Here is a 22395-nt window from a genome sequence, read left to right on the forward strand (position 1 = left end):
TTGTCGCCCAGCAATTGTTTATCAAACCCACAACTTTCAACCTTTTTCGTAGGCAGGCCCGTAGTCTGTAAACACCCTTATAATTGCAATCTGATTCATGAGACGTATAACCATGTTAGAATCCACACTGGACACCTAAAAGGTATCTAATTTCAGTACCGCCCAGTGCTAAGTGCCCCACTGCCCACTCCCCAAAGTATTATTCAAAAGCAACAATGTCCACGTGATCCACGGTAAATAGGAGTTGCATCAGAAGATTCATCAGAAGTGCTGTAGAAAGTTTGTGCGAGTTGCTTTTGCACGATCAAACGATTCATCTGAAATTCGCGGAGGGGAACTGGCAAACAAGAAGGTTTTCTTGGTGGGTTTGTGTGTGGAGCATTGCATAGAGCAGAAAAGCTAGAGCTCTTTGTGCTGAGAGGGGCTTTGTGTGCGGGAAAGCAAGAGAAGGAGAGGGCCTTTAGTAGAAGGAAGATCTTTGATCAAGGGGGAAAGGGCAAGAAAAGCAAAAAGCAGGAAAGCAATCATGGGCGGTAGGGTCGTTGAGGCGGAACTGCAGCAGCACAGGCATGGCAAGACAAGGGTGAGGGTTGGGCGCGTGTGGAGGGATGGGCCCCGCCACACCTTCGTGGAGTGGAGCGTCTCTGTCCTCCTCTCTTCCCACTGCGAGCCCGCTTTCACACTCGGTGACAACTCCGCCATCGTCACCACCGATTCCATCAAGAACACGGTAATTACCGCCGTAATTCTGTTTAAAATTTGCACGATTCTTGCATTCTTTTCCCGCTCCAATCTTCAAGAAGCACCATTGTATTTGCATCAAACATTTCGCACGAAATTAATTAGAAATTAGGGCAGCTATGCCCATTCCCCCCCCCCCCCCCCCCCCCCCTCCCAAAAAAAAAAAACCAGTTTTGTATTTAGTACTAGAATCATGCATTACAGTTATTTTTCAGCCAAATTACATAGACTTAATTAGAAATTAGGGTAGCTATCAAAGAAGATAAAAATTGTATATTTTTGAGTTCTCATCTTTCATTTATTCATAAATTTCAAGAGGATCAGTCCTTTATTTGAGCACTTTTCTCTTTTTGTGTACGTGTGTGTGGGTGTGTTTGAGGAGGAGGGGGAGTTTGTGATAGAGGGGGAAAAAACTGAAGACAAGGGTTGCAATTTGCAGGTGTATGCCAAAGCAAAGGCGTGTACGAATGTCATTTCAATGGAGGAATTTGGTACACTCCTTGGACAGCATTTTGTGAAGACATATCCAGAGGTATTTGCAGTTTGGTCCTTTTTTGTTTTCTTTAGAATACGCCATAGTGAGGCATTTTCCAGTAAGCAAAAGCAGTGCTCATGCAAGGATATTGTGCCTATGAGATGCTCTGTACACTGCACTAGGGATCAGTTGTAGGTACAATGCTTTGCTTGGAACAGGCAAATTATGTTGCCCTTTCCCAAGTGTCCATATACCAGACAACACAACAATCAATGGATTTGTTTGCCAATGTTGATGCTTAGTCTTTTGTTTAAATATACATGGCCACAAATGCGCAGCCTTGCCACGTGGACATACCCACAAGTGCTCTCTATAAGCACAAGTGCACTGCCACCTTGCCTACACACTTGTGCTTACTGCCCTGGCTTTACGCAGGCCATACAGTAGCCTGTTTTTGCCGCACACTATTCTATACAAGAGGGCTCACATGGCCTTCGTACAGATCTGCTGTCACCGCTGGCTGCTCTGCACAGGTGTTCTGGCTGCTCCTCTGCTGCTCTCTGTACAGGCCGTGTGCCCACCACCCCTCCACCCCACTTGCGCATTGCTCACAAGTCCTGGCTGGCCCTCTTTTCTTACTTCCCAGGAGGGATATTTTGTGTTCTTCTATACTGACCTCCCCATGGAAAGCAACGCTATGTAGGTTATGCGACGGCCTAGTGGTCATACCTGTTTGAGGGCTTCTGCCTACAGAGAGACAGTTACTCTACTACTAATCCAAATATTTGGCAAAGTTATCCCGCACCTAGGGTAATTCTAGTAGTGTCTATAACTTTTTCTCTTAGTGTAACCTGGGTAGGGTGTTTAAGGAACTTTACTCAACTATTTAAACACATGATGGCTTATTTCATTTAGATTACATATTCCACTTTGACTTTTTCCTTGTCCTCCTTTGTCACCTCACCCCATGATGATATACATCTTCAATTCACGTTGCATAGCTCCTTGTTTGAGATTTGAGATGGCTAGTCACTGCTGTCTTTGGACTCTTAGGTGAGGCTTGTGACAAATTATGAACCATTCATTCAATCACATTACAACACATGAAAATAACATAATAAGATACATGACACCACACTAGACTGAACACCCCCCCCCCCTCTCCCTCCCTAGTGTAAGCCGAGCGGGGCGTGCAGTGACAGACTCAACCATGTGTCCAAGAGATAAAGACATAGAGCGAGAGAGAGGGGAGAGAGAGAAGGGAATAGGGATCTTGCACAGTACACCACATTGAGCGAGGAACAGGCTCCGCCCCCTTTCAGGAATTTATTCAGGAACAATCCATGGGTACGCTGGCCAGGATCAATATAATCAATGAATACAAAACACACAGATATGCCGATGTCGAATATCCAAGTCAATGTCGATGTCGAGGCACAAGATCTCTGATGTCAAGCACACCACGAGGATGACCCACAAGTATCTCTCACCGGACGAGTACCAAATCTAATATCCAAATCCAATGAATCCAAATCCAAGTCCAAGTCCAAATCCAGATCCAAGTCCAAGTCCAAGTCCAGATCCAAGTCCAAGTCCAAATCCAAGTGCAAGTCCCATAACCAAGTTCCATGCTTATGTCCAAGCAAGCTTCATGTTCCATGTCCAAGCTCTATGTCCAAGTCCAAGAAACACTCGCTCATCCCATGAGTAATCTCCACAACTCCTATAGCCTTGTCCATGAAGAAAACCATGGAAAAGCTCTTTCTCGCAAGAAAATTGACATAAAACCTGCTTGAATGGTTTTTGGGTGATGAAAACCTCCAAAAAGTAGTTTTTAGGGTTTCTGAAATTTTTCTCCGTACACGTGTCCGTATCGCCCATGCATATGCCCATACAAGTCTAGGGCTAACCGTACATGTGAAAAGCAAGTTGGAGAAGGTGTTGATGGCAAAGAAGAAGCTCGCCATGATCATAATGATGCCCACACATACACTCCACGATCTCCTTCATGATGCTACAAGAGAGGTTCAAGCCTTTTTATACTTGAAGAGGGCTCTGCTTTTTGCCAAAAGCTTAACCAAGCTTTTGCTTTTGTCTTTTTCCCTTTGCTTTCCACTTTATAATAAAAAATTACTCACTTTTATCAAAGTTCTTAAACTTTGCTTTTCTAACTTCAAGGCCTTGCTTTTTGGCCCTGGAGCTGCTTTTTGAGAAAGCGCCTTTTAGCTTTTTGGTCCGGCTCAGTCTCCTCTTTCCAGTGCCACCCTTGGCTCGTGGTCAACTTTGCTTGACTTTTTGCTTTTTCTTGCATATTGACCAAGAATGGTGCTTGAGTCTATTGACCACTACGAATATGGAATCATATCTAGAACTAGAAGACAATCTAGTGATGAAATCCATACTAATATACTCTCATTCTATCATTGGAATATCTACTAAAGGAGGATGCATTTTCCGAGGTAATCTGACCATTTTTGCTTTAATATTTTGATAAATAAGGCATTAGTGGACATAATTCAGTACATCCTTTTTCATTCCTAGCCAAAAGAAGCTCTTGACCATTGCACATAAGCAATTGTTATAGTATACGCATCTATCTTCAAGTTTGTATCCTTGTACCTTATTCATTTCGTGAATAGTTTTACTTTCCTACATCAATAACATGAAAATTAAAGCAAAGTATACATCCATCCCAATCTTCTCCATAATTTTGGTAGGGAGTGGATTTGATACAACCGTTACAGTCGCAAGTAAGGGTATATACCCACTATAGGTGAATTGTCTTTTCCAAACTTATATTTGATTTCAAAATCAAACTCTTACAATATCTGCATCCACTCTGATGTGGCCATAGATGATTGCATGGGTGATGATGATCATGGTGATCATTCATGGGATATATTTGGTGAGTTATGGCATGACAAGATTGGATCCGTGGAGGATGCATATCGAGCATGCTTATACTTTGGCCGCTATCGCAATAGTGTTTGCATGGGCCGCGATCGATAGCTTCTACGATTCACCCACAACATCGACTATGTGATAGTGATGTGTGTGAGTCAGATCATGTGAGCATGATCCGCTAGTACAATATCCAGATCCAAGTCCAAATCCAAATCCAATGCATCCAATTCCAAATCCAAATCCAATGAATCCAAGTGCAGATCGCTACTTTTCCGTTCTGAGTGTGGGCTTGCCCCAAAACATTGATCAAGACTGGTGAAGGAACCAAATGGTGACATCCCCTCCGTCTTATAAAACAGTTGTCTGCAATTGTATAAGCTTGATATGATTGGAATACTCTTCAAGTGTAGCAGATCCACTGCCAATGTGTAGTATTTTATAATCCGGGTCTTAAAGCCATAAGTCCAGATCTACAATCCGAAACCAGATACGGGCACAAGAGCCAACCGTATCAAGAAACAAACTTTTGCTAGCTCCACCGGCCATATCAAGAGTGAGACACAAGCACAAGAGCCAATTGTGTCCCAAATATTCATAAATCCATGAGTAGTTTTTTTTTTCCCAGGAAAAAGATTCTTCTATTAGTTACTAAAAAACCAACCACAAAGGGCTAGATACAAACTTGCCTCATTAATGGGGTGGGAATCAAGTAATCAAAAGAGAGAAAAGAGACGCTTCTCCTCCGGCTGGCCGCTCTATGAAGAGAAGGCTATCTCATACAGGGGAAAGGGGGGGGGCGGAGGGGTGTGGGGGAACATGTCAAAATACGCAGCGGAGATGATAACCAAATCTGAGACCACAAGAGCAAGTATAGTGCAGAAAATAGACAACACAAGAGAAGGAGAGAGATAGGCATGTAACTCTTCTCTATACACAAGATCCCGAATACTAGACAACAGATACAATGATGTGGGGGCCATGCGGCCATTTTATATGGCCCCATACATGCAGTCGGCGTATGCAAAAGCAGCCGACTGGGTCTACATGTCCATGACCAGCCCACTCCAGCAGTCGGCCAGCTGCGCACAGTCGGCCAGCAAGCAGGAGAGGTCAGGGACCAGAAGGGGGTAGTCGGTAAGCATCCAGATCCTCTGACCAGCGGTCGGCCAGCATCTGGATCAGCCGGGGTGCAGAAAACTGCCTCCCACACCATGGGAAAAATAGGAAAAAAATACGGGGAGTGAGGAAAAATGAGAAAACACCTATACAGGGCGGGCACACCCACAACAGAGGCCCTGGTGTCTGATAAAGACAGGAGATGACTTTTGACACCCCCTCTCAGCTCGTGGCTGTGAAATCAACCCTAGGGAGCTGGAGGGCCACGTGAGCGTAGCCTGAGGTAGAGACTTCGTGAAAAGGTCCGCCGCATTGTCCTCCGTCGAACAATAAAGTAGCAAGATGTCACTAGCCAAGATCTTCTCACGTACAAAGTGATACTGTATCTCTATGTTCCTAGTCCGGGCATGGAAGACCGGGTTCCGAGCAATAGCTATACAACTCTGGTTATCACACTGGATGACTGGGCTCCTTCTATGGAAACCCAATCTCGCCTAGCAGCCTCCGTAGCCACACAACCTCGCAAGCAGCACCACAAGCAGCCCGGTACTCTGCCACTGTCGAAGATAGGGCAATAGTTGGCTCTTACTGCTCCAAGAAACTGCTCTCGAGCCGAGGGTAAAACTGTAACCTGAAGTAGATCTCCTCGTGTCTGGATCTCCTCCCCAATCCGAGTCACTCCAACCTTGGAGTCTGACTCCATCCCCTCCTGTGTAAAAGAGTCCTAGATCCTTCGTACTCTGTAGATACCGCAAGATCCGCAATCCTGCGTCCCAATGAGACTTCAATGGCGTCTGCATAAAAGAGCTCAACAGCCCCACGGAGAAGCTCAAGTCCAATCTGGTGTTCAGCAACCAGATCAATGAACCAACCAACTTCCGATACTGCGAGGCATCAACTGGCTCACAAGGATCATTAACAGTTAACTTTGTATTTGGGTCTATCGGCGAAGTAATAGGCTTGCAGTTCTCCATCCCAAAGGCCTCAAGCAACTCATGAACATACCGCTGCTGAGAGACAAAAAACCCCCTCTGGGTCTGCCAGATCTCCAATCCCGAAAAGAAGTGGAGTAAGCCTAGGTCGGTCATCTCAGACTCCTTTGACAAGGCAGCCTTCGTCACACCAATGTGCTCCACATGACCGCCGGTGAGAATGAGATCATCCACATAAAGGAGGATTATCGTAACCATGCCACGTTCTCGGAAGAGTTGGGATCTGCAACCGATCTCTGAAAACCAGTCCGAACAAAGAAGGAACCAATCTTCTGATTCCAAGCCCTGGGAGCCTGCTTAAGACCATACAAGGCCTTACGTAACCTGTAAACCATCCCTTCTGATCCTGGAACAACAAAGCCTAGAGGCTGCTCAACATACACCTCCTCCTGCAGGTCACCATTAAGGAATGCAGATTTTACATCCATTTGATACATGGGCCATCTCTGAGAAGAAGCAATGGCAAGAACAGTCCGAATCGTGGTCATCCGTGCTGTCGGTGCAAAGGTATCCTCGTAGTCGATGCGTGGCCACTGAGCATAACCTTTAGCCGTAAGTCTGGCTTTGTGTTTGTCCACCGACCCGTCTGACGCATATTTGGTCTTAAAGACCCATTTGACACCAATGATTGACCGTTTCGACGGCCACGGTACCAACTCCCATGTTTTGTTCTTCTCGATGGCATCAAGTTCCACTTGCATGGCTTTCCTCCAAGTATCCTGTGAAAGGGCTTCCTTAACGGAAGTGGGCTCCTTGTCCCGCATTATACGAGACATCAAAGCATAGTTTACTTGAAGAAGCTCCACTGTATTGCTTTTGTCGCGGACTCTGTGCATTTTTCGAGGGCCGTCCTTTGTGGTCCACTCGGAGGGTAGCTCCGTGACACCTGACTCCCGAAGGGTGTCTGTCAACCATGATACTCGAACGGATCGTGGAGCCTCTTGCCGTTGCGGGGGCTCTACTCCAGCTGCGGGCTCAACCTCCTGTACTGACTGAGGTCGATCAACTGGAACAATAGTGTGGGAATCATCATCAGACAGTTCTGGATCTCCAAGAAGTGGCGGCTCCTCGATAGTGGATACTGGAACATGCTCATCAAAGACCACATCCCGGCTGACAACAATCTCATTCCTCTCTGGATCATACAATCTGTATCCGTTGGAAAGAGAATTATACCCCACAAATATAAGCTTGCGGGATTTGGAGTCAAGCTTCCCCCTCTGCTTCTTTGGAATATGTACATACGCATCACTCCCAAAAACACGGAAGTGCGAGAAATCAGGTTTCCTGCCAAAGTATGCCTCAAACGGAGTCATATTAGGTACTGAAGTCGTTGGAGACCGGTTGAGGGTATGGACAACCGTTGCCACAACCTCTCCCCAAAGTGGACGAGGAAGATCACGATGCTCCAGCATGGTCCTCGCCATCTCCACCATAGTCCTGTTTTTGCGTTCTACAACTCGATTCTCTGAAGGCGATCCTTGTCAAAATGCGCAGCGGAAGACTAACACACGTAGGAGATGCATCACCATCGAGCTCCACGAACACCCCCAACGGGCACTGTAGCATCCCTCCACCGGGCTCCCATCTCCCGGTGAGCTGCCTCCCAAAACACCGGCCGGAGGAGATGACTATGACAAGGTGCCTCTAGCCTATATATGGCTCTTCAACTTCCCATGCTTCCACTTATGGGATAATCCAAGGCACCTTCTAGCCATAGATCACAAGCTCGAAATCGCCAACCTTCCAACACCCTCCCTCGATTTGAGCTCCGCAAGCCACCGAGGCACGAGGGGGTCACCCAAGACCACACACGCCCGGGCTCTGATACCATGTCAGAATGCGCAGTGGAAGACTAACGCACGTAGGAGATGCATCACCATCGAGCTCCACGAACACCCCCAACGAGCACTGCATGTCAAATCCCCACCGGATCTCCTCGTGATCGTTCCTGGCACGAGACTCGAATCCTGCAAACAAACGAACAAACAAACAACAAGGGGGTGCAGGCTTGACTCACCTCCCAACCATGACAGCCGTGGGCAAGCCCACAATCTTGGTTGTCCCCACCGAGCCACGAGCTGAGCTAACTAGGTTGACGTACCGACCAATCTCCTCCTCGCGACGTCCCATACCGCCACGAAGCTACCCTCGCGGGCCTCGAGATTGCTGCCGGCCTCGGCTGCGTAAAGCAAGTGCACATCTGCACTAGATCCAGGCTCCAAGACCATAGAGCTCTCACAAACTAGCAAGACTCTCTATATCTCAATAACTAACCTTGGCCACCCTTTTATAGGCTCTTGGCCGGTCATCGGGTGTCCACACTTGGGCCCTCGCCCGTCCATACTTGGGTGCCCGCCCGTTAGTTTATCCCTAACTCAGCTCGTCAATAAGCCTGCCTAGCTCCAAGCTACTCCAAGCCTCGAAACTAGTCTTGCGTGCGTGTAGCACACGGTAGATACACACTGTGTACATGACATACTCCCCTTCCTCTAAGAGCTCACTCCTGAGCTCACTAAAAAGCCAGGGTAATCTCTCTGAAGAGTAGTCAATGTCTCCCATGTAGCGTTCTCCTCAACACGATCCTTCCACTTGATTTTGTACTCCGTGATAAGCGTATTACGCAATCTTCATTCACGAAATCCAAGAACCTTTTTAGGTTCGTGCGGAACAAATGTCATGTCTTCGACATCTATAATTTCTTGAGGAGTAACTAACTGATCTGTTCCACCTAGTACTTCCTTAAGTCTACTGACATGAAATACAGGATGAACTTTCACATGAGAAGGCAAATCCAATTCATATGCAACTGAACCAATCCGTCATGTAATACGAAATGGTCCACAGTATCTACGGGATAATTTCGGAGATCGACTTGTCCGTAAAGTCTCGGAATCTTTCGGAACTCGCAAATACACCATCATTCCTTCAGAGAACTCTCTGGGTGAACAATGTCTATTAGAATAAAATCTGTCTCGGTCTTGAGCACTTCTAATAGATTTCTTTGCAACTTGTAACATGTTCTGCATATCTTGCAAAAAATTATGCTGCATCATGCTGAAGTCCTGAGAATCCTACTGTAACAGGTGATCTAGGTTGAAAACCATACATAAGCATGAAAGGACTAAAACCTGCACTCGTATGCTTAGTACTGTTATATGCAAATTCTAACATAGGAAGATAATCCTCCCATGAACTCTGTCTTTTGGATACATATGCTCGAAGCATATCCTCCAAAATCTGATTCACTCTTTCAAGCTGGCCATCAGATTGAGGATGATCAGAGGAACTCAAATTCAAAGTTGTTTCCAACTTCTCAAAAACAAGTTTCCAAAAATCACTCGTAAACTTAGAGTCCCTACTATCACTGACTATGTCCTGTGGGTAACCCGTACAGTCTAAACAATTGCTCGATAAACTGCCGTGCTAATTGCGTAGCTATAATAGTCTTCCGGGTCGGTAAGAATCTAGCCATTTTTGTCAAGCGATCTACCACAACCCAAATAGAATCGTGCGACGTGGCCTTGATGTGTTCTTGGCAATCCGGTAATAAAATCCATGGAAATACTTTCCCATTTATTACCTGGGATTTGCAAAGAATGCAACAACCCAGCCTGTCTAAAGCGTTCAGCTTTATTTGCCTGACAAATTTGACACTTGAGAACATAATCTTCTACATACCCTTTCATCTTTGGCCGATAAAAAGTGTGTTTCACTGACAATAGTGTCCTGTGTACCCCAGGGTGTCCGGCAGAAGGGGCGTCGTGACACTCCTTAAGAATCTTGGACCTAATGTCCGGGATCTGTGGTACACAAATTTTGTCATTACGGAATAGTAAACCATTCCGAATCATCCACTGGCCTCCTGCAGCCTGAATGGTAGACTGCTCAGTCATCGAGTCTTGGTCAATCAATGAGCTCCTGTCCTGGATCTTCTGCCAAAATGGACCAAAATAGCTATCAGTCCTGCAAAGCCCTCTCAATGACTGAAATAAGTCAGTAGAAATCTCGGTGAACGACAAAGTATTCACCTCTCTAATTCGACTAAGCGCATCTGCAACACTATTCATGGACCCTTTCCGATAACTGATCTCAAAATCAAAATCTTGCATTAACTCCACCCAACGAGCTTTCCTTCCTCTCAAATCATCCGCATCACACACATACTTGATTGACTGATGATTAGTCAATACCACAAGCTTGGAGCCATATAAATAATGTCTCCAAACCTTGAGAGCATGAATCACAGCATAAAGCTCCTTCTCAAGGGTTGGCCAACGAGATTGAGTGTTGTCTAGCTTTTTACTTTCAAAAGCAACCGGTCTACCATCTTGAAATAGAGCAGCCCCGATAGCATAGTCACTGGCATCAGTTTCAAGAACATAAGGCCGACTAGGATCGGGTAATGCTAAGATAGGTGCTTCCTTGACTTTATCTTTCAAAAGTCTGAAGGCCATATCCAAATCGTTATTCCAAGTGATAGGCTGATTTGACTTACGTCCACGACCTTTCAATAAGTCGGTCATCAGTAGTGTGAGCTGAGAGTACTCCCGCACAGATTTCCGAAGAAAACTACAAAACCGAGAAAAGAACGAAGTTGTTTCACTGTACGCGGTATAGGCGAGTCCAAAACCTTCTGAACTCGGTCATAGTCAATGCTGATCTTGTGTCCCAAGTAAATGATGTCAGTCAAAAAGAACTCACATCTACTTAATTTAGTATATAGTCGATTCTGTCTTAAAATAGATAAGACAATCGTGAGATGTCTGACATGATCCTCAAGAGTACGACTATATATCAAAATATCATCCAAGAACACCACCACAAATTTCCCCAAATGTTCACGAAAAAGATCGTTCATCATTTGCTGGGAAAGTGGCTGGAGCATTGGTTAACCCAAAAGGTAATACGAGAAACTCGTAATGGCCATACCTAGTCCGAAAGGCGGTTCTTTCGACATGCCTTTCATGAATACGTATCTAGTGATTGCCAATACGTAAATCTATCTTCGTGAAATATTTCGCTCCTACTAACCGGTCAATCAAGTCATCTGATGTAGGGAGAGGATAACGGTTCTTAATGGTCAGCTTGTTCAATCTCTTGGAATCTACACACATTCTCCAGGTGTTGTCCTTCTTTCTCCTAAGCAACACAGGTGCACCCCAAGGTGAAAAGAAAAAATCTGACTAGACCAATCTATCTGGACTTGAAGAGTCTTAAACCACTCAATCCCTAATAACAAGTCTACATTTTCTAGGTGCATTACATAGTATTCTAGAGTATCTTTGTAGTCCTGAATCTGGATTGGAAGCATCTCCACCTTTCAATCCCAAACTTGCCTTCCCGCAGGTAAGCGTACCTCATAGGTATGATCGCTGGGTGTCGTATCAAGACTCAATTTCTGTCAAAGACAACTGGTTAGCTGCCTTTGGCTTGGGTCTTGCGTTTGTCTTTGCACCCTTTTGCTTCGGGCACTCGTTACGCATGTGTCCTTTTTCTTCGCAGATAAAACAACGTCCTTCCTTCTTGAGCTTTAAAGCCCTAAGGAGTCGTTTCTTCTTCGCTGGTGTCGAACTGGAATTCTTCGAAGGTTGGTTCGAAGACTTTCCTTCTGTCGTGTTAGCCATAGGTGCGGAGAACTTTCTTTTATGCTTGTTCCCCTGCTCGGTAACGGGTTTCGACTTGGAAGAGACCATTGTATCATCATAGATACGAGCTCAATGAATGGCTTCGTCCAATGTTTTGCATTTGTTATTTTTTACTTGTAAACGGTATGAGTCTGGTAAACCAGCTACGAAGAACCCCAAAAGAGTAGTAGGATCCATCTTTGTAGCTTTCATCTGCAAGTCCCTAAACTTCTGGAGGTAGACCTCATAAGTGAGGTGCTGCGAGATCATGGTCAAAGCTGAAAACCGGGCAACAACATCATAATCATCCTCTTTCTTGAGGAATTCCTTCTTGAAGACGTCTTCGAATTGTGCCCAAGTCGGCTTAGGGTTGAGTTCCTTCCACCAAAGCAAAGCTTTGCCGGACAGGAAACCTGCTGCTAACTGGATCTTTTTTCCATCATCATATGGATGAAACTGAAAGTGAACTTGCCACTTATGTAGCCACGTGTCCACTATCTCCTTGGTGCGCTGCTTTTACTCGCCCCCGAACGGTTCCGGAGTAATGTTGGGGCCTAAAGCAGAGGCCAAGGTATCCATACCCGATAGAGTAGAGAGGGTAGTGGTCAATAGAGCGATGGAGTTTTGCAAAGCTTGCATCTGGGCTGCGATTTGTGCCTGACGTTCCGACGAAGAAGCTTCGAGAGCTACTTTGAACTCTTGGAAATCTGATTTTGACACATAATCGTCAAAAAGATCGGCATCGGTATCTTCCGTAGCCGTCAAGCCTTCGCGTTCAACAAGGGGCTCCAACTCTGATTCTTGGGTCGACATCGTGAAGAGGGCAAGTAGAGAGAAAATTCGATCTTTGCACAACAAAAGTGCGAGTGAACTTGAGCGCTTGAGAGCTTGAAAACTTGAGAGATGTGTAGCAAGAAGCCCACTTAAGGGGTTTATAAAGATAGCCCCAAAAGCTAAAAATCCCCAAAAGCTATCTTTAGCTTTTGCTTTTGTATTTTATATATATATATATATATATATATATATATATATATATATATATATATGGATATATATATTCTATTTTCTAAAAATAAAAAATAAAACACCTTGAAACCTTGGAGGAGGGGTTTTTAAAACTTTTTAAAAAAAAATCAAACTAATAAAAAAAACGAAAGCCCAAAAGAGGCATGTGCTTTTCTTGTTTTTTTTTCTCTTTCCTCCTGGATTAACCCCGCCAGCGTGCTGCTGTCGTGAAGTGCTGCCGGTGCTTGCTTTCCTGCTGGCGCCTGTGTGCGCACATGTGGTCTACACCACCCTCGCGTAGGCCTAGCCACAAGGCCGCATGGGCCTAGGCCGCCTGGCTACACAGGCCTAGGCCGCCTGGCTACGCAAGCCTAGACGCCTGCATACACAGCCCTAGGCGCCCGTTTGTCTGCCACCTGCACCACGTCAAAACCAGCAGTTCCAATACAACACCTCGCGTACTTTCGCTCTCTCTCTCACTCGTTCAACGAAAAGCAAACCTGCTTTTTTTTTCTGTTTTCTCTCTACGTGCATGCGACTGCACAAACGAATCATGCCTCTTCTTTGCAAAGCAAACGACCCTACCATCTACCTCCCCCATCAACATGGGTTTCTTTGATGAAAAAAAACACATACTATTCTGAAAACAGCAGTATGCACAGAAAAAACAGCAAGCTTTTTTAGCACATACCTTTCTTCGACCTCATCTTCTCTACCTACCGACTTGCTCGTTCACGAGGTATGCTCTGATACCACTATCAAATCCCCACCGGATCTCCTCGTGATCGTTCCCGGTACGAGACACGAATCCTGCAAACAAAACTGCAAACAAACGAACAAACAAACAACAAGGGGATGCAGACCTGACTCACCTCCCAACCATGACAGCCATGGGCAAGCCCACAATCTTGGCTGTCCCCACCGAGCCATGAGCTGAGCTAACTAGGTTGACGTACCGACCAATCTCCTCCTCGTGATGTCCCATACCGCCACGAAGCTACCCTCGTGGGCCTCGAGATTGCTGCCGGCCTCGGTTGCGTAAAGCAGGTGCACGTCTGCACTAGATCCAGGCTCCAAGACCATAGAGCTCTCACAAACTTGCAAGACTCTCTATATCTCAATAACTAACCTTGGCCACCCTTTTATAGGCTCTTGGCCGGTCATCGGGCGTCCACACTTGGGCGCCCATCCGTCCATACTTGGGTGCCCACCCGTTAGTTTATCCCTAACTCAGCTCGTCAATCAGCCTACCTAGCTCCAAGCTTCCCCAAGCCTCGAAACTAATCTTGCATGCGTGTAGCACACGGTAGATACACATTGTGCACAACTTCCAAGGAAATCCTCTTCATGGGCGATACCCTGTTATAAAGAGAAGCCAAGTGCTGCCATATGTCTCTGGCCAGTGTCATATGCTTTACGTGATTGATTACCTGTGGTGTGCAGTTGAGGAAGATAAATGACCGGACCCTGGCGTTGACACGATCCCACATCTGTGCCTGTGCCTCGCGGTCCTTCTTCGTTGTTGACAGTAACTCTCCTTCCTCTGCTTCCGGCCGTGGAACCCCGATAACAATGAAATCAGCAAGGTCATATGACTCCAACACAGACTCCATCATAACCTTCCAAATGCCGTAATTGTTCCCGTCGAACTGACAGTCCACTGGGAACGTGGGGAGAGTTGGGATCTTCACATGCTTCTCAGCCAGCTCTAACAAATCTGCCATCGCGAGGATGTAACTGAAAAGGGTGGGTGGGTGGAAAAAAAAACTTTAAACCTGCAAGTGGCTGTCCAGCAACTTAGCCCACCTTCCTCTTGCTACTTCTCTTCCCAAACAGTCCCTAACAGTCCACCAATCAACAACGCAAAAATCCCCCTCTTGCTCAGAAAACTCCCAAGATCTTTCAAAAGCCTAGGGCTCTGATACCATGACAAAATCTCAGCGGAGATGATAACCAAATCTTAGACCACAAGAGCAAGTATAGTGCAGAAAATAGACAGCACAAGAGAAGGAAAGAGATAGGCGTGTAACTCTTCTCTATACACAAGATCTCGAATACTAAACAAAAGATACAATGATGTGGGGGCCATGGGGCCATTTTATATGGCCCCATACATGCAGTCGGCGTGTGCAAAAGCAGCCGACTGGGCCTACATGTCCACGACCAGCCCACTCCAGCAGTCGGCTAGCTGCGCACAATCGGCCAGCAAGCAGGAGAGGTCGGGGACCAGAAGGGGGTAGTCGGCGAGCATCCAGATCCTGTGACCAGCAGTCGGCCAGCATCTGGATCAGCCAGGGTGCAGAAAACTGCCTCCCACACCATGGGAAAAATAGGGAAAAATGGGGAAAAAATACGGGGAGTGAGGAAAAATGAGAAAACACCTATACAGGGCGGGCACACCCACAACAGAGGCCGTGGTGTCTAATAAAGACAGGAGATGACTTCTAACAAAACAACCACACAGGTGGTTTGTAATGCCAAGTGGGGTCACCACCTCTATCAGTGAGAAAAGGGCTAGGCTGCCAGATCCTCAAGAAAGCTTCCCGCCACTGCCGCATGCAGTCAGATCCACCCTGTTAGCACATTCATCCTCAGTTTTTGCCCATTTTTGGTGTCCTTTTTGGTCCCTTTTGCATGGCCCTTGATTGTGGGCTGGCCACCCCTATTTTACATATTTTTCTGGGATTTTTCCCAGCCCGTATGGTTTTTTCCCAGTCTGCCAATTCAGTCCTCCTGTTGGCCAGCTTTAGTGTCTCCAGTCGGCCAGCACTCCCCACCTATAAATAGGTGGGCTGGCCTCTCAGTCTAGTATCTTGCCTAGTCTATCTTTTGCTCCCTCACTTATAAGACTACTTCTATCTCTTGCTTGGGACTGTATTGCTTCAGTATATTCAGCATAGTTGCTCCATATCTCTCTCTCTCTTGCACTCTCTATTCAGCACACTCTAGTGCTCTTTTGCTTCTGCTCTGTGCACTCTTTCATGGTATCATCGCTCCCGGTTCAACGATTCCATTTGCTGCCCCAGATTTAGCCCTATTTACAGCCCCTTAACCTCCGCGTTTTTCTCAGATTTGCAGCCTTCTTCTTGCTGCGTTTTCTGGACAGCTTCTGCTGGTTGTTTTCCTTCAGTTTGGCTTCATCGCTTGCAGCCAGAAGGCAACTTTCTCATCAGCGTTTCATTTCTACTTGGAGTTTGGATCTAGGTGGCCTGTTTTTTTTAGGACAGCAGCCTCTCTTTGGCTGTGTTTTCCTCTCCGGTGGACATTCCCTTTTGCAGAGGGGGATTGTGGTGGTTTGGGCTTTGGTGGCACCCTTGGTACCTGTGGAGGACACTTCTTCTTCTGAGATTGTGCGTTTTTTTCTTGAGGAGAGCCCAAGCTACAATCCTAGTTGATGCCTTTCCCTCTTGCACCCTCTTACAGCATATTCCCAGGCCCTGTGTGGCTGCCTTCCTCTCTATATCAAATCTGCATTTTTTGCTTCCCTCTTTTGGTGGCCTCAAGGTTGGAGGTACAGTCGACAGAAGCTTCTGTGTTTTTTGCTACAGGAGGATTTTTGGGTGCTGTCCAGTCTCTTAGGGCTGCGTTTTGGTGGGAGGGACCTACATCAGCGTTTTCTAATTTGGACAGTTTTTTATCTTATGAGGTTTGGTCCTATTGGTTGGATCAATGATGATAGCTTCAGATTTGGCTCCCGTACCAGTTTCTTGTTATTTCGTAGATGAGACAGACAAGTCGGATGGTGGTAACTTTCAGTCATGGAAGTTGCAGGTTACTTCTATTCTCAGGGAGTATGGTTTGATGGAGTTTCTCTCGTACAAGAATCGGTGCTTGCCGGACCTTGCCTCTGTGGAGGATGTGTATCGGTGGAGGAAGACTGATGGACAGATCTATGGCTTTCTCCTCCTGAATTGTCAGGATTCGGTTCTTCGACACTTCATCTATGCTCCTGATGATGCTTCTACTTTCTATGTGTGGCAGTTGCTTTGTGACCTGTATGGTGATGCCAGTGATCTGCATATGGTTTCTACTTCTAGGTGCTATGCAGCCAGTGATCTTATGGATACTTCTTTTGGAGATGTTCCTGCAGCGAAGGATAGTGGGCTAGTTTTGCTCACTGCATCTAAGGAGTTTGTTTCTCTTGTTGCCTTGCCTTCAGTTTCTATGCATACTTCTCCTTGCCAGGATGATATCTCTGGTAATGTTTTTGGGGAAGAAAGTGGGCTATCTTTGCTCACAGCTTCTAAGGGGGATTTGTCTCCTATTGCTTTGCCTCCGACTCTTTCTTCGACACCCAGTGACCAGGATGTGACCAGGATGTGTTGCTGGTCCCTTTGCCTTCTATGGAGGAGCTTGCTTCTACACTGTGATGCTATTGAGGAGGCTACTACTACTTCAGTTACCACTACTGTGAATGTTCCTATTTCCCTTACTCTGTGTGAGGATTCTGGATTGTGGTTGGGTGTGTCCGTGACCGTGCCTAGGGCACAATGGTCCTTCCAGGGATTGAAGGATTGGGATTTGGATTTGGTTGGGCTTGTGGAGTCCCGACATCAATTTTCAGAGGGGACAGTTGAGTTCTTACATCTGGCGATGCTGACTCGAGGAGGATGCTATTGTACAGCATTTGGCTACTCTTGGTATAGAGTTGGAGCAGATGGACTCTATTTCTTTTGAGGGTATTATCTTCTTGGAGCTACAGGCTTCTAGGGATCTCTGTGGCACTGTGTTTACATTTGGGTTTGGCACCGATATTTGGAACAGCACGACGCAGCCTACATGGTTGTTTTCTTCTAGAGGAGCAGTGTACCTGGTTGCTTGTTCTGTTGCTTTTGTAGCTGAGTTGCTGTGGAGATTGCTTGTGGAGCTTTCCTGGTACCTATTGTTGTTGCATTCTTTTCTCTTTGATAGAGGACGACTTCTTCGGCTTCTCAGAGTTTGTTCAGCATCTGGTGCTGAGAGGGGGTGTTAGCACATTCATCCCCAGTTTCTTTCCATTTCTGGTGTCCTTTTTGGTCTCTTTTGTATGGCCCTTGATTGTGGGCTGGCCACTCCTATTTTACATATTTTTCTGGGATTTTTCCCAGCCCATATGGTTTTTTCCAAGTCGGCCAGCTTCAGTATCTCCAGTCGGCCAGCACTCCCCACCTATAAATAGGTGGGCTGGCCTCTCAGTCTAGTATCTTGCCTAGTCTATCTTTTGCTCCCTCACTTATGAGACTACTTCTGTCTCTTGCTTGGGACTGTATTGCTTCAGTATATTCAGCATAGTTGCTCCATATCTCTCTCTCTCTTGCACTCTCTATTCAGTACACTCTAGTGCTCTTTTGCTTCCTTTCTGTGCACTCTTTCACATCCTGCAACTTCCCCCACTAACCACGGAGGGTATGTATGATATCGAGCCAAATGCTCATGATAGAATCTGTTGGTGGAGTGTGGGTACCGTCAATGGCTTCGCTGCATCTAGCTCGCCATGTGTGCCAAGCTGCAATGCTACTGCAAATCTCCCATCTCTGGCATGAGCATGGTTGCTAGTGATCTGTAGGTGGGGCTGTGACTGGTATTGCCGAAATGCGATGGTGAGAGACCTGAGGGGCTAGCCCACCCCCATCCTCCTTGTAAGCCCTGACCACCTCAGCCTGTGTGGATCAAGCAACAGTGCCCCGTGTAATGATCCAGGTCGAGGTCCTTTCCATAGGTTGGCACTCCCATATCCATAGCCGCCACAATCTCTCCCTGGCCACCTTGGCCAGTGGTAATCCATGAGTAGCTTCAAGTACTTGCAAAAAGAAAACAAGCAAAATACATAGCCACATAAGATCTTCTGCATAAGGACACCACCCCTATGATCCATACGCACCAACCCTTAGTCACTCACTAGGGTCACCAACCCTTCCATTAGTTCAGAATCCAAATACTAACTCACTAGAGTCACCAACTCTTACATGAGTTCATAGGATCACCAACCCTTAGTCACTCACTAGGGTCACCAACCCTTCCATGAGTTTAGATACACACTCACTAGAGTCACCAACTCTTCTATGAGTTCACATACTCACTCACCAGAGTCACCATAATCTCTCCCTGGCCACCTTGGCTGGTGGTAATCCATGAGTAGCTTTAAGTACCTGCAAAAAGAAAATAAGCAGAATACATAGCCACAAAAGGTCTTTCCATGCCATTAGACTGCATAAGGACACCCATGCTCAAGCCTAACATGCTTCACATGTCCATCTCTTCACAGGTAGTTGCGCTCTGCAGTGCGCCCTATACAAGAGTACAATTGCTTCACTAGGGCAACAACCCTTCCTTGAAGCTATACATGCTCGTCAAGATTTCCCTTGCATGAGACTTCACTCAGTAGGGTCACCAACCCTTACATGAGTTCGCAGGGTCACCAACGCTTAGTCACTCAACTAGGGTCACCAACCCTTGCTACTCACTAGAGTCACCAACTCTTACATGAGTTAACAGGATCACCAACCCTTAGTCACTCACTAGGGTCGCCAACCCTTAGTCACTCACTAGGGTCACCAACCCTTCCATGAGTTCAGATACTTACTAGAGCCACCAAGTCTTCCATGAGTCAAGATACTCACTCACTAGAGTCACCAACTCTTACATGAGCAAGTCCATCATGGATAAGATAAGAATGAGTCAAAGGCATAGAGATCTTGGTTCTCCATGAGTATGTCTACGATTGATAGTTTTACAGGCATTTCAGCCGATAATAGAAATCCATAGAAAAATCCTCGATCCATGAGATATCCATGAATTCTGCGTTGAGAAATGTGCACCTATTCTTCTTGTCACCTCCTTGGGCTGAAGGCCTGTACCTTTCTTGGGCTGAGGTTGATCCCGTCTTGAAAACATGCAACTTCTGTTCCTCTGCTCATCCCGTCAAGATCATCTGGGGGGCCTTCATACCCCATGATCCCCAACCTAAGGACTCTATGCCCCATCACTGCCCTCATTCTGGCTCCACTAGGATACTTGATGTTGAAGAACCACTTGGCTTCGTTTTCCTATGTTGACCAAAAATACCGTAAGGTCAAGACACTGGCAAGGGTTTCATCCCGATGCGATGAAATCCGATAATCTTGGCTTTGATAGCAAGGCCTTCTTCTCCACTACATACAAGGTCGTAGTGATCATTGGATACAAGCTACATGAATGGGAGATTGTCTATTACAAGATGTTTATTGCATCACATGTTTAAGTCCCTGGCAAATGTTTTTGCGTGAACTGTTTTAGTGACGTAACTACAGAACTTGCTTAATAAATTATTCTATAGTTGACCAGAATAATGTGAACATGTAGACGTAATAATAATGTATAGCCTCACTATGTTCAAATCTGCATTAAGTGTTTTTTTTTTAATTAATGAGAAGAAAAGCAACATGCTTGCATGACAGGTGTTTGTGACAGTTTGTTGTGTGTTTTTTTTTTTTTGGGTTCTACAGGTGACAAGTGCTCAAGTGAATATAACTGAGAAGCCATGGGAATCACTTGTGATTGATGAGAAAGTGCATGGCCATGGTAAGTATTTGTGAGTTCTGTAACAAGCCTGTTCTCACATTTTGTCCAGGAGGAGCTGTTGCGAACAAGATTGTATCATCCCAAATTGCTAGTCGAGGCTTTTCAACACTATTGACAGTTTGTCAACATTGGAAAGTGTTGGTAGGCAAGTTGGAAAAGACCATATTGCAACATCACATTAATCCTGGCCTTAGAAAATAACATTCTACCTAGTAGTCACATGAAGACATCAATTAAGCGCACCATTGCCAATGTAAAACCTTTCGCATTCAAATCACACCTATATCGCCTTGATGGAATGTAACTAGCCCTATGGCATGGCATGATGACTTCTGCTATTCTTTTTCCTTTTTCAGTTTTCAAAACACTTTGGGGTTTTCTGTTTTCAATCAGTTAGGATTGTGCGCATGCATGTGTTTTTAGAAAGGTAAATGAAAAAAGAGGGTGGTCATTAATGACCTAAGTCTTTGTATTTTGGAGATAGGATATAAGCTTGGAAAGGGGAGCCATACTTGTGAAGTAATTGTCAGTGAAAATGGTTCTGTGATTGTGTCATCTGGAATAGAAGGCTTGGCTATACTGAAGACAACTCAGGTACAGATCTCTTCTGCTGATGCTTTGTTTGATGTGGCCAACATGATAAATGGCTTCTTCTCTGCTACATAACGTATCATTTCTTGTGGTAGTCTGGTTTCGAAGGCTTCATCAGAGATAAGTTCACTCTGTTGCCCGAAGTGCGTGAGCGTATTCTAGCAACCGAGGTTCAGTCTGTCTGGAGGTTAGATGAGTGTATATGCTTTTATACTTCTATTTTCGCCAATTAGCTTTCTCAAAGGACTTGTCTGTATGTCATAGTATGTGGGTATTTATGTGTTCAAACATGATTTATAGGTATCATAGCAAGCCTTCTTGCTATAATAAGGCATATGAAACAGTGAAGGGCACACTCATACATACGTTTTTTGGTCCTCTTGAAACTGGAATCTATAGTCCCTCAGTGCAGAATACACTTTACCTTATGGGTCAAGAGGTTCTGCAAAGGTATAATATTAACTCTTTTCTCTGTCCAGTTCATTTTAATGTATACAAATCAAGGTTTCAAACTGCAATTTAATGTCAGGACTAATCTGTATTGTTGTCTGCTGTCGGCATTTTTGATCCAGGTTGCCAGAAATCGAATCTATTAAATTAAGCATGCCCAATCTACACTTCTTACCAGTCAACATGCCCACCGTTGGTATAGAGGTATAAGATCCCTTTAGTTCCTTTGGTATTGGTTGTAGTTGCATGGTTTGCTAAAGTTCCCAGTTGCTATGGCTGCAGTTTGAACACGATGTTTACTTACCGACAGATGAGCCACATGGAACAATTGAAGCCTCATTGACCAGGAAAAACTACGTTGGGCACTCAAAGTTGTGAAGTTCCTGCAACTCTGCCGCAAATGGATCACACTTAAGTTTTTTTACATAAAGAGTGCCAAATACAGAACTCCTCTGCTCGTGATATGTAGGTGCCAATTAATAAGCAAAAGGAGTTTTTTTTTTAAGTCATTGTACATTTAGACAGAAAAGGCACATCCTATACTCTTGATATATGTAGATTGACTGGAACACAGAAAAGGCACGTTACCTCCTATGCTCATGAATATGTAGGTGTACAACTTGGTCTGTAAAAAAATGAATTCTGCACTTGGTTAAGATGTTGCAGGTTAAAACCCTGCCAGCAGCATTTTGTATATATGTAGTGGTGTGTGTAGTGTTTCAAAGTGCTCTTGCACTTCATATTGCCCTAAAGAAACTCTACCTGATAAATAGCCAAGGCTTCCCCCCCTCGCCCATAGCCATGTGCCTGACAGCCCCTTGTCTCTCCCCTCTCCCCTCTCCCCCATGCCCCCACATCGGCAGCTTTCCAGTCTTCCCCCTCCGAGCCCCCCCTTGGCCCTGGTCAGGCACACAATAGCACCATGTCCCCCCCTCTCCACCATACCTCCACATGG

General features: G+C 45.6%; 1 protein-coding gene across 2 annotated transcripts; it reads left to right on the forward strand.

Moving 5' to 3' along the window:
• Window positions 1–230: 230 nt before the first annotated feature.
• Window positions 231–22096, forward strand: LOC147635585 (uricase / urate oxidase / nodulin 35). 2 transcript variants are annotated; one of them, XM_086802937.1, is made up of 8 exons: window positions 231–730; window positions 1181–1273; window positions 20324–20399; window positions 20884–20993; window positions 21086–21177; window positions 21291–21440; window positions 21563–21644; window positions 21751–22096. In XM_086802937.1, exons 1-8 carry the CDS (start codon window positions 527–529, stop codon window positions 21781–21783), a joined length of 840 nt encoding a protein of 279 aa, XP_086659063.1. In that variant the 5' UTR covers window positions 231–526; the 3' UTR covers window positions 21784–22096. The 2 variants fall into 2 exon arrangements, with proteins under 2 accessions (XP_086659063.1, XP_086659061.1); XM_086802935.1 differs by having other exon boundaries at window positions 236–730; window positions 21723–22096.
• Window positions 22097–22395: the final 299 nt, after the last annotated feature.

The sequence above is a fragment of the Cibotium barometz genome, chromosome 9 (assembly GCF_041138505.1).
Source record: "Cibotium barometz isolate CiBa-2024 chromosome 9, ASM4113850v1, whole genome shotgun sequence".
NCBI classification, from domain to species: domain Eukaryota; kingdom Viridiplantae; phylum Streptophyta; class Polypodiopsida; order Cyatheales; family Cibotiaceae; genus Cibotium; species Cibotium barometz.

Bases quoted from the DNA above. Each gene is read 5' to 3' on its own strand.
- LOC147635585 (XM_086802935.1), top strand. From the start codon at position 527: ATGGGCGGTAGGGTCGTTGAGGCGGAACTGCAGCAGCACAGGCATGGC. The intron at 20,400-20,883 runs GTAAGTATTTGT...TTTTGGAGATAG, and splicing joins TGAGAAAGTGCATGGCCATG to GATATAAGCTTGGAAAGGGG. The intron at 21,645-21,722 runs GTATAAGATCCC...CTATGGCTGCAG, and splicing joins TGCCCACCGTTGGTATAGAG to TTTGAACACGATGTTTACTT.